At 50.8% G+C, this 12272-nt stretch overlaps 1 protein-coding gene across 1 annotated transcript; it reads left to right on the top strand.

Moving 5' to 3' along the window:
• Positions 1–7878: 7878 nt before the first annotated feature.
• Positions 7879–10116, top strand: SP9 (Sp9 transcription factor; the record flags this gene model as incomplete). The annotated part of the gene is made up of 4 exons (XM_080346953.1): positions 7879–8084; positions 8231–8419; positions 8470–8551; positions 8656–10116. The coding sequence occupies 4 exons, from the start codon at positions 7879–7881 to the stop codon at positions 10009–10011; spliced, it is 1833 nt and encodes a 610-aa protein (XP_080203079.1). The 3' UTR covers positions 10012–10116.
• Positions 10117–12272: the final 2156 nt, after the last annotated feature.

The following is a 12272-nucleotide window of genomic DNA, read 5'->3' as shown; positions in this document are numbered from 1 at the left end:
TGCATTATTTCAACTTCTTCTGATAATGGCACATTTAATACCAAGGCCAAGATGCAATCAATCTTCTTTGTTGGAAGAAGGTGTTATATTGTACCCGTATGCTTATATTCACCTGGCAGTTTCAATCCGCTGAGCAGCCTGAGGTTCAGCAGGGCTGCTGCTTGCTTGGCCTCTGCTGTTTGCCACTGCCTGCTTGGCAGGGTGCAGGGCACAAAGAGGTGAGAGGGGGACCGGGGAAAAGGACGGGGTCTGTCTCTAAAGAGACACTGAATTAGAGTGGAGTGAATAGTCAGCATCCTCTGTAATTATACACATGCTGAACTCCTTACAGTTGACTTAAGTTACTTCAAACTGCATTGGTGTGGCCCTCCATATTGATTAAAAGCAGCGTCTATTTACCTTAACAATAAATGTAGAGATTAGTAAAAGTTCACTTGATCACAATAAGAAGACTCATAATTAAAGGGCAATGCAACCCAGATGGAATATAAGTGCTTGAAGCAGCGTGTTAGGAAGCACAGGCTGCTTTTGTACAAGAGAGTATACGTGTGTAGGCTAAGGCTTGCAGAAAGCCCTTCAAGTGGACGGTTTTTGTAGAGATACTTAAAGTAGAGGAAGGGCAGAACCTGTCCTGAGAAGGCTTGCCCAGCAATTCTCCTGGGCAAAGTGACAAATACAAAGCTTTGGAAAAGGAAAAAGACTTTAAAGCACAATATGACTAAATGGACAATCTCTACAAAACCTTTGCAAGAGGCGTCCACGTGTTTTATTCTTCTTTCACATCTCCTCTATGAGAAAGAACAAGTTTAAGGTAAGCAGGACACACTGCTGATTCTATGGGTTAAGCTCTTGATGGTGTAGGCTCTATAAGAAAGGGAAGAACTGGATTTAGTATGTGACAGACTCAATAGAAACACTCCATCTCTCATTATGGGATCTCCTATAGGGAAGGGGGAGGACAGCTCTTACTCCTATTGCATCTATCGTTGAGTTTACAATTGTATTTTACTAATCCCTTTTTATTAAGAAAACAAGCAGCTGGTAACTAGAGAAGTGAATAGTCTCAATTCCATACAGACAACTTGGAAAATCAGATTCTGAAGTGGCATTATCTGTGCTTTGTAACAAAAGTGTTGTATCTTTTGATAGGACTTGGCACCTATCCCTTGTTTCTTTTCTTTGTACCAGTATTGATGCACTGCGTGCTTACCTCCTTGCAGAAAATTACGTGATAAAATTGTGACTTTTGACAAGCAACGCACTGATTTTCAGAGACCAGAATGTGGAAAACAGTAGACCAGATTGTTACTGAAACACAAACGGTAACTGCGATTTTAGATTAATAACATTCTCCCTCGTGTGACATCTCAAAACAGATTTCCAGCTAACTAAGACCTACAAATGTTTGGGGGGGTTTTCTAACAAACACTGTCACCAGTTACACTGGTCCAGTCCGATTCCCATTTTAAAGAATGGCTTAGTTAGTTCACATGTGGGGTTTTTTTCTCAGTAGTTCTAATTCGAAACATGTCAGAACTGTTTAACACCAAGCCAAAGATTCATTCAGTCACTTTGTAGCTATAGAGAAGACAGCAATTCTGCAGTGTTGAGTAGCAAGGTGAATAAGGTTAACAAAAAGGTAAGGAAAAAGTGAGAAACAGAGAGCATCCCATTGAACGAATGGCAAAGCATGGCCCTATTCCTTCTGACCTGCGTCTCTGCACCCCTAACAAACCATTGGCAAGCGCAAAGCCACCAGCCTCTCCCAGCCCATCGCTCTGGGGCTGCCAGGAGCTGGGAGGAATTTTCCAGGCGCGAGAAGTTCCCTGGGTCTTCTGAAAGGAGACAAATACAAACAGACCCAAGGCCTACAGGGCAGCTGCTTGGGCGTTTATAGCAGCTGATATTTTGTGATTCCTTTGTCACAGAACAGTTAGAATAATTATCCATGGTGAAGAAGGCTGTCCATACCCCTTTCCTCCATCACCTGGCACATCCCAGCCCGCTCTTCACTCAGTAGCTGAGCTGGAACTTAGAGGGCTTGTGGTTCGGTGCTCCTGATGTCATTAAAAGGCTACAAAAAGCTACCCAAACACTCTGTTAAACACATGGCTAATCCACCTCTTTCCTCCGTGCTTGCATATGCACAGCAGATTAGGGGCTTGTTTAGGAAGCAGTCAGGAATCTCTTTGTTTCCTTCTTTCAGGTACAAGGTGAATTAATTCGTTTGGAAACCAGCAAATCCACCTCTCCCCTCCTCCCTCCATATGCCTGAATTCTTCCAGCCTACATTTCTTGACAATAAAGACAGATAAAGCTCGGATAGCCTTATAGACGAAGGAATTGAGGCTGTTTCTTTGCATGTAAGTTTTCTAAATAAATCGCTTTCGTTGTTTAAAGCCGTGATGAATGGAGACACGGGGCCAGGTTGGTGGCTGGAACAGTACAATAGATGTAAGAAGGTTTTTTTTCTTTGCCATATAAATCATTCACATTGTTTAAGGTACATTGATCAATCTAATGGCTTGTAATAGGCTCCTAATTGCCACTAGGAAAGTACTGCAAGCTTGCATTTGAACGTGAAATGGTTCATGATCTGAGCTGAAATTCACCTTAAGCCTGAGCTCCAGTAATTACAGAACACAGAAGGAGCACAATGAGCGGTTCCCCATCTTTCCTCACCCTAATCCCAGGACAGGGGGAGGGGAGAGAGGAACAGACGACTGGGGGGGTCCAGCGTATTTTCCTCTTCCAAACCAGCAATTCATTAACGGGCGAAAGCTGCAGGAGATTTATTGGTCATTGTGGACCGAAGAGAACTTCGTAATGTCAATCATCCTGCCTATTACGCTCCCACATATCTCTATCTGCAGATAGACAGCCTGCTTAATCACAACCAACATTCTGAGTCATGCCTGGCTAAAAATGCGATATAAAAAGCCAGGATGGTATCAGAAGCGGGATAGTGGGAGGAATGTGGGGACAGGACTCTAATGCTGTGAGAATGCTCTGGCGAAGCACCCGCCCCCCCGCCGCCGCTCCTCTGGCCCCGGCCCGTCCCGCCGGGGCTGGCGGAGGGACAGGAGACACCCCCGGGCGGGGGGACACGGGACACCCCCGGCCGGCGGCTGCTGCGGGAGCTGCCCGGCTGGGCGCTGAGGCCACTGCTCCTCCGCTTAAAGACAGACCTCGTTACCGAGTCATCGGAGCTTCTGTAATGGGCTTGTGTGAAAAGGTGGTTTTACGCTCCATAAACGCGGGTCCTTCCGTTTACTAATTAAACTCATTCTATTTAGAAACACCTTCATTTTAAGAAAGCTTTATGAACGCTAGCACTGGCTGAAATTCAAACCGGCTGCCGTCTGAGCTCGTCAGGTCTAACCTATACATCGTAAGAGCACCGTAACGCATGTGAACCAAGAGAGAAAATCCTCGCACAGTGTTCCTCAGACTTTCCTACCAAGGCAGAAAACAAATCTATGATGCTGTTGAATAATCTTCCAATAATTGTAGTAATTAAAATCATCATACAGTCTACAATCGCCTTCCTTCCTTTGACACTAGTCTTCCCTTGAATTGTTAACGTGTCTTCGGCTGAGATAAACAGAACAAGAGATGTTTAAAACACACGCTACAAATAAATTTAGCGGAAGAGAATTAGTTCCACCGACACGTTTTTGACTGTGCTCAGTAGACGAGAGCATTTCTAAAACTATCGTGCAGATTTTTTAAAGGTAGGGTAATATGGGTCGCCCTGTTACTCCTAAATAGTGTCACCTTGAAGACCGAGGAGAAGATGAAAGTCCAGCCTGATGCTCCTCCTCGGGGCTCTGTGTGCAGGGGGTGAGGGGCAGAGGGAGGGGCGGGGGGCGCGCATAATGGAACAAATAACATACGAAAGCTCAAGCAGAAATTGTTGGAGAGTGCCATAATTTTAATTTAATATCCATGATCTGTTCGATCCCAGTGCTCATTCCCTTTTTATTAACTGTGAAAGTTTCCTTCTAATCAAAAGCTGCACTTCATCTTTGCCCACAAATGAAAAAGTCTACAGCAGAAATAATTCAGTGGACTCAACAGGCACCAAGGTCTGTATTTTAACACCATCTTTATATATCCTTTCCCCCTTTAATATCTACTCTTGGGTAGAATAGTGGGGAAGCCTTCTCTTAACTGAAGTTATTAATTTATCACCAGGTCCCCCTCTGCGTTGCTCTGATAGTCAATGGTAGTTTCTAAATCACGTAAATGAAAAGTGTAATTGAGAGAGGGAGCGGGATTCGCATGGGAGTCCAGTTGCTAAAGAAAAAAAAAAAAATCTGGCAAGACGCAATTATTTGTCTCGACGATGAGCAGTTTGCCTGTTCCCTGCCCACGTCCTCTCTGTTTGGCAGAAAATAAGCCTGCTTCTCTTGAACTTGGATGGCTTTGCCCCTTTCCCACCCATAACGTCCATCTGTAAAACTCTGTGCCCCTCCTAGGATTCGGGGGAAACTGTACAGCCACCTTACATTTAACTGCTCTTATATCGATTTATTTGGAAAATATTTGGCAGCTCTTTCCCAGAGCTCTGTTTGAACAGAAGAGCCATTTCATCTGACGCTCTTGAATATGAACCCAGGAGCCTCCCAATCAGCTGTAATGAACGAATTGTTTCCCAGCTTTACCTCCTAAAGACAGCAACTTTAGTAGTTGCACAGATCAAAAGACACGCGTAAAGGGAAGATGGGAAAAAAATATTGTTCAAAGGAACTGAACTGTTGCATTTAATTAGGCTATTCTTCTTTATTAGTATTCATATTGAGATTTTTTTAAAAAGATTTATGTTGATTTAACCGTAATGTATTTATGATGTAAATATATTCCAAGATGAAAACGTCACGGATCAATTGTAAAGGACCCGGATACATAATTTTAAAAAATCAGTTTCAGTTTATATGAGGTTCTCACCCCACTTTCGCTTCTTAGTCAGATTTGTTTATGCAGAATCGACATTTAATAGTGCTAATTGCACTCCAGTTAAATTGCCCTGATTGCAGAAAGGGAAGCAATTTTCGTGCTCTCTGTCTGGGTTTGGAAGAAATTGTTTTATATTCACCTCTTTATAAAGAAGTGGAGATAAGGCACCGAGCCTTTGCACAAATTGCACTTATGGGCTGACTGGCAGCATTCAGGCGCTATAATAGAGCATTATTTGGCCGTTTTGAATAATGTAAAGCATTTGCTGAAAGCTATTCTCCTGAAAATTGCTTTAACTTTTAAAAGGGTGATGATTCACTCCAAACCAGGCCTTTGTTACATTGTCATTATCCCCCCAAATGTTTTAACAGTCAGCTCAACACTTTAGCATAACACATTGATCTTTGTTTAAAAACTCGATTTTTTTGGAGTATGAAAAAATCTGCCAGAAAATACTTGACCCCCTAAAGATTTGAGCAGCGTTCCCCCTTCCGCCGCCATCCGCTTAGCCTTTCCACCGGCTGCCTAGTTCCTGCGGATTTTAGTGACTTTTCCGCTTACAAAGGGGGCGAGGAGGCAGCTGCGAGGCGGACAGAGCCGGCCGGCTGCCTCAAAGCCATGGCAGCCCGGCTGGGCTGCGGGAGCTGGCGGTGGATGGGTGGGTGGATGAGTGGATGGATGGATGGATGGATGCCTTCACTCGCGGAAGCAGAGGCAACATTTTAAACGTCACGCTCTCGATCTGCCTTCCAGCCTGATTTTATCGATGACTCTCCCCAAGGAAAGGAGACAGACCCTCTCCCCGCGCCGCCCCGGGGCTGGCCAGAAGCGACTCGCTGCCACTTGACGGCCACCTCGGCAGGCTCCTGGGAAGGAGCGGGTCCCCCCGGAGGAGGAGAGGAAGGAGGGGATGAAGAAGGGAAGGAGTCACCTGTTGGGCGGTTGCTCCCGGGTGCCCCTGTCGGACTCCTCACCTGGCCCGCGGGGGTTATGTCGCTCCCCCCGCCACCGCCTTTCAGTCGCATCCACCCGTCGAGCGCTACAGCCCCCCTGGGTAAAGACGCCGCTTCTGATCTGCTCCAGGCAGAGCTTCCCGGGAAAGGCTCTGCCATGAGCTCCCCGGACCCCTGCGCTGGCTGCGAAGCAATGTGGAAAGAATTAAGGGCAGAAGAGTATTTCCTCCTACTGCCCCGATTCTGTTTAATACACGGCAACAAAAAGGCGAGCGCCCTTTGAAAATAGTCTTAGACGTTTAAATAAAAGCTAATCTCCGGGGACATCCTTCCCTAGTGTGGCAGGCGCCCTGCAGATTGCATAACGCACTGTATAACAAAACGCAACGCCCGCCTTATTTAAGCACGAAAAACAAACAAACAGAAAAAACAAGAAAACAAGAAAAGCGAATTCCTCTGAAATTCGCAGCTTCTCCATCTTGCTCCTTAGCGATGCCTATTTTGCATCCGCTTGGAGGTTTTACACTGGATGGTTGAGGCGGCACCGAGGAGAAGGAAATACTGACTCAAATGCAGAGCAAGCACCAGGCATTGCTCGAACGCACTCGTATTTCTGATTCAGAGCTGTACCCAGCTGCACTGAGGAGGGCAGAAGCAGAGGGAAAAGCTGCTATTCCCCGCCTTACAGAGGTGATCGCAACGATGCAAAGTTGCACACCTATTGATCTTCCGGGGAACACAGTGCGGGCAAGTTCTAGCCAATTACTTAAGAAACCTCCAATAATTACAAATCAAAGGGACTAGTTTGCAAGACATTGAGGAGCCGAGGTATGGACTTACATTTCGCACATGCAGAGAGCAGGTAAAGTCTCTGTCGCTCACTGGGCGTGTGGAGTGTACACACAGTGCAGAGGCCACAGGAAAGTGCTGGGGAGGCTTATTCCAGCAGCTCCCTAGCACTGCCAGGAGAGAGCAAGCCTTCTGCCATTTAGCAGCACTATTTCCACGGGGGGATATGAGGCTTGAAAAACGTGCCGCAGGCTGCGAATTTGACTTTCAAAGTATTTTGCCGGGGATTCCTCTGTTAAATAAAATCCTCTCTCTTAAGTGACAGGATGTCATATGCCCCTTGTCTCCCCTCCCGCTGCGGTACGAGAGCAAAGGGATGCCTGTCGGTTCCCTGCCTTTGGAAATGTTGGCGTTTTCTATAACAGTTCCTTTTGCAAAGAAAGTAAGAAATACGTTGTGCCCGGAACCACCTCTAGTATTTAGCAAAGCAAAACCAAAAAGACAAAGTGTTTTCATAAAATGTCATTAGGTGCTGTTAGGTTATTTGTATCCAACAGGGACAGCTGCCCAGCGGCCTGTAAAGGAAGCAAAGGGCCTGTTGAATAAAAGCAATGCAGGTATGGCTTACTGGACGCGAGGATCGCAGGTGACCGAACAAGCAGCGAGGGATCAAACACCTCCTGCACAGTTCGCAGGCAGCGGCGGAGCGGCAGCAAGTGTGACACCAGCCCTCTGCCGAGGCTGACCCCCGCTTCCGACTCCTGCCCTCTGCGGCTCTCCGCTCCCTCCTCCCGCAGCCGGCCGGTGCCGGGGCAGTGTCACCGCGGCCACCGGGAGTCACAACCCGGCGGGCAGCCGGGGTTTGTGGTTAATTGCAGCGCGATCGCCGCAGTCCGGAGCGGGGAGTTTTCTCCCCGCGCTCTGACTGGCACGCGTCCCGAGCCCCGGTGCCGGCACCTCCGCGCAGCCTGATTGGCTGCCGGGCCGCTCCGGCCCGCTCCGCCCGCGCCCTCATTGGGCGAGCGCCGCCGCCAGCGGTACTTCAAAGCGGGCGCTGCTCGCACTTAGGCAGAGTTTAGCCCCGCCGAGCCGGAGTGTCCTTAGTGCCGCCGGGCAGCGCGGGGCGCACACCGAGCGCCGTCCCCCTCCGCCCCACCGCCCAGCACAGGGACGTGCTATGGCTACGTCTATCCTCGGGGTAAGTCGGCACCGCGCTTTTCCTCGTGGCTTAACGCGGCGGCTTCGCTGCCCTCTGGGAAAACTGTTGCTGCCGCCTCGTCGCGGCTGCCCTGGTGCGAACCGCGGTGACCCGCGGGCGAGAGATAACCCCTACCCGCCTCGGCAGGCTGCACCGCGGGCTTCCCGTCGGGTCGTTCCAGAGACGTTAGTCTGAAACCTCGCTTGGCCGCACAGAAGTCGGGCTGCTTGTGCTTTGTTTTGTTTTCTCTCTCTCTCTCTTTTTTTTTTTTTTAACTGGAAGTGCTAGCCTAAATTTCCAAATTTTTTTTTGCCTCCCTCGGCTCTGCCAGTGGCGTCGGTCGGAAGGTTCCGCAGCCCCCTTTGCCCCTCTGCCATCTCGATTTTCCGCCGCTCCTGTACGGTGGTTCGAGGAGACGCCGCTTTTCGTTCCTACGGGATTTTCGGTTTAACGGCGGGAGGCTGGAGCAGCCCGGCGCTGCGCGGGGCGTCCCGAGCCACTCTCTCGGAACACGCGTGTCGTTCGTCCCCGCCGGGATCTGCTTCCGATGTAAATCCGTCGGGCGCCGAGACGGGTTCCTGGTGGCAAACGAGTTGTGCCGAGCGGGGCAGGGCTGGAGACTTCCTCCAAAATAAGAGAAAACTTTTCCGCAGTGCCGCTCGTCGCGCCGCGGTTCCACCCGCGCCGCTGCGTCCCCGCGGTAGCCTGTCGAGGCGTCTGGGTGAGGCTGACGGGCCGGCTTTGTCTCTCCCGCAGGAAGAACCGAGATTTGGAACGACTCCCCTGGCCATGCTGGCCGCCACCTGCAACAAGATCGGCAACACCAGCCCCCTGACCACCCTGCCCGAGTCCAGCGCCTTCGCCAAAGGGGGCTTCCACCCCTGGAAACGCTCCACCTCCAGCTGCAACCTGGGCTCCAGCCTCTCGGGCTTCACGGTGGCCACGAGCAGGGGCTCCAGCGGACTGGCCAGCGGCACGGGCACCGCCAACAGCGCCTTCTGCCTGGCCTCCACCTCGCCCACCTCGTCGGCCTTCAGTAGCGACTACGGCGGCCTCTTCTCCAACTCAGCGGCGGCGGCGGGCGTGTCCCCGCAGGAGCCCGGCGGGCAGTCGGCCTTCATCTCCAAAGTGCACACCTCAGCGGCCGAAAGCCTCTACCCGCGGGTGGGCATGGCGCACCCCTACGAGTCCTGGTACAAGTCGGGCTTCCACTCCACGCTGTCGGCGGGCGAGGTGGCTAACGGGGCGGCCTCCTCCTGGTGGGACGTGCACACCAACCCAGGCTCCTGGCTGGAGGTGCAGAACCCGGCGGGGGGGCTGCAGAGCTCGCTGCACTCGGGCGCCCCCCAGGCCTCGCTGCACTCCCAGCTGGGCACCTACAACCCCGACTTCAGCTCCCTCACCCACTCCGCCTTCAGCTCCACCGGCCTGGGTTCCACGGCCGCCTCGCACCTGCTCTCCACCAGCCAGCACCTGCTCACCCAGGAGGGCTTCAAGCCCGTGCTGCCCTCCTACACGGACTCCAGCGCAGCGGTGGCGGCGGCCAGCGCCATGATCTCGGGCGCCGCTGCCGCCGCCGCCGGGAGCGGCTCTGCCCGCTCCGCCCGCCGCTACTCGGGCCGCGCCACCTGCGACTGCCCCAACTGCCAGGAGGCCGAGCGGCTGGGGCCGGCAGGGGCCAGCCTGCGGCGCAAGGGTCTGCACAGCTGCCACATCCCCGGCTGCGGCAAGGTGTACGGCAAGACCTCGCACCTGAAGGCGCACCTGCGCTGGCACACGGGCGAGCGGCCCTTCGTCTGCAACTGGCTGTTCTGTGGCAAGCGCTTCACCCGCTCCGACGAGCTGCAGCGGCACCTGCGGACTCACACGGGCGAGAAGCGCTTCGCCTGCCCCGTCTGCAACAAGCGCTTCATGCGCAGCGACCACCTGAGCAAACATATCAAAACGCACAACGGGGGCGGCGGGGGCAAAAAGGGCAGCGACAGCGACACAGACGCCAGCAACCTGGAGACGCCGCGCTCCGAGTCACCCGACCTCATCCTGCACGAGGGGGTGGGCGCCGCCGCCCGTGGACCGGGCAAGGAACCTACCGCGGGGCCCGGCGACTCCTAGGGGCAGCGCTCCCTGCCCCCCCGGCGCCGGCGAGCCCCCGGCAGCCGCCCGGACCTTGCTCCGCGCCGGCCGGAGGGACGCGAGTCGCCCCGCCGCGGACGGCACCCGGCGGCCCGGGCCGCAGTGGGCAGGCCGGCCGGCGGATGGCGGGGCCGGAGAGGCGCGGCCCCCGTCCCGCCCGCCCAGTAGGTACCGAATGACACTTTCTTCCGTTTCCTTTTTTCCTTCTGTTGGAAGGGAGGCATCCTAAGAGAGGCTTAAGGTGAGAAACGCAACTGCAAGTCCGAGACGGTTCCTCTGTATCTCATAAACATCTGTATAAATAGCGTTCAAAAAAAAAAAAAAAGAAAAAAAAAAAGACAACCAGATCGTGTTCGCTTATTTTTCTTGTAAATGTTGATCTGATAGGGGGTTTGGGATTTTTTTTTTTTAATTGGTGAATTCCTGAAATTCAGGGAGGTTTTGGGGTATTGGTTATTTTTTTTAATTATTTTAAATTTCTGATGCACTTTGTGGAAGTCAGTATATATGTAAAAGATATTTAAAATGTTGAGTTAACATTTCACTCGAACACACGTAAGTTAAGGTCTCTTAAAGAAATTAAATGCGTTTATCTGTATGGAAAAAATCTTGACATATTTTCATTTTGGTATTATTAAAGGACTCTGAACAATATACTCACGGGTTTGTTCTTATTCGTGCCCGCTCCCTCCCCCCGCCCAGCCTTCGTAGGAGTCAGATTTTTAGTAGGAGCAGTCGCACCGCTCCCTGTCTTCCTTACAGTGGCTGGGATCAAAAATACAGCAGACAGTGAGAGCCGGGAGGGGAAGGACCAGCCCCCGGGCCAGGAGCGCTCAAGCGCTCCGGTCGCTCTTTTAGAGCCGCCTTAGTTTGGGTTTATTTTCTTTAAGACACATTTAAAGCGAGTTCGAGCCCCGCTACACCAGCCGGAACCATGCCGAGCCGTAAGCTCCTTTTGTGAAAGCGTCTCCAAAATCGAGTGAAACCGAACAGTGCTGAGGAACTATTTATTTAATTTAAAAAGCCTTCAGCGCCACAAGGCTGCCTAGGTTGGGAGGTGATCTCGGGGGAATAAATCGCTAGAGTCAATACTCCGGAAAAGACATTTCATGCCTAAATGAAAATCTTGTTAAATGTTATTAATTTTGACTTAGAGCACACAGCAGCCCCCTGTGCCTTGTATTCCCTTATTAGGGATTCATGTCTTATCAAATATCTAATTAATCTCCTAGACATCATTTGTTCTGGCCAACTTTATCTCAGCTGGTCCACGGGGAAAACTCCGAATATTCTCGGTGACAAAGCTCCCTTGAAGATCCTTTTAATTGTCCAAATTAACTGCACCAAATTTGCATGTCAAACGGTAAAGGGCAACCTGAGATAAAATGTAAACGTTTTAAAAGCCCCAAACTAAGCACTTGATTTGATAACTAGGCTTTTTAATGTTATGGAAGACAACTGCTCCTTTCCTTTTCAAAGACAGTTGATCTATGCAAATAGTGAATTGGAAATGCTTATGTCCCCATGCAGTCAAATGGTCCTTGCATGTTATTTGAATATCAGTGGCTCTGCTATTGAAAAGGTTCAAGGATGCTCTCTGACTTCTTTGTGATTACTCAGTGCAGCGTCTTATTCTGAAGAAAAAAAACTCAGGAATAATTAAAGGCTGGGCTAAGGCCTGGGAACACATTTGGGACAGGAATCTCATTTAGACAGGCTCTTTCAAAATAAGGCACAGTTAAATTGACCAGAAGGCAATTATTGAAATGAAAATTATTTTCACTCCCTTTGTCTCCTGACCACCAACCTAACAGCCACAGTATTTTTTAAAAAGGCAAATTGTTAAATGAGATAATTGTGTTATTAAAAAAAAGGGGGAGAAAGAAAAAAAAAAGTTAATTTTGTCTGCCCGGTACAGATTGGAGGAATACAAATATTTTAATCCTCCATAAAACAGGGAATGCAAATAACATCGGGAAACGGATTCTGCTGTCGGCCACCAACCGGAATAAAGACGTTGCGTTAAAGAAAATACATCTGCCGTGAATACTAATAACCGCGTCCCAGCTCCTCCGCGCCGCTCTCGCACAAAAGCTGCCGGGCAGCGTAGGCACCGCCTGCGCTCCGGGGCGGCGGCGGGAGCCCCGCGGGCCGTTCCGCGGGCAGAGGGAAGGAAAGCTCCCGGGAAATGCACCGCGCATCTGGCCGCCCACAGCACCCGCCCCGGAATTTTCCTGGCC

Source organism: Nesoenas mayeri, assembly GCF_963082525.1.
Source record: "Nesoenas mayeri genome assembly, chromosome: 6".
NCBI lineage: Eukaryota > Metazoa > Chordata > Aves > Columbiformes > Columbidae > Nesoenas > Nesoenas mayeri.
This window is presented reverse-complemented; position numbering and strand designations above follow the sequence as displayed.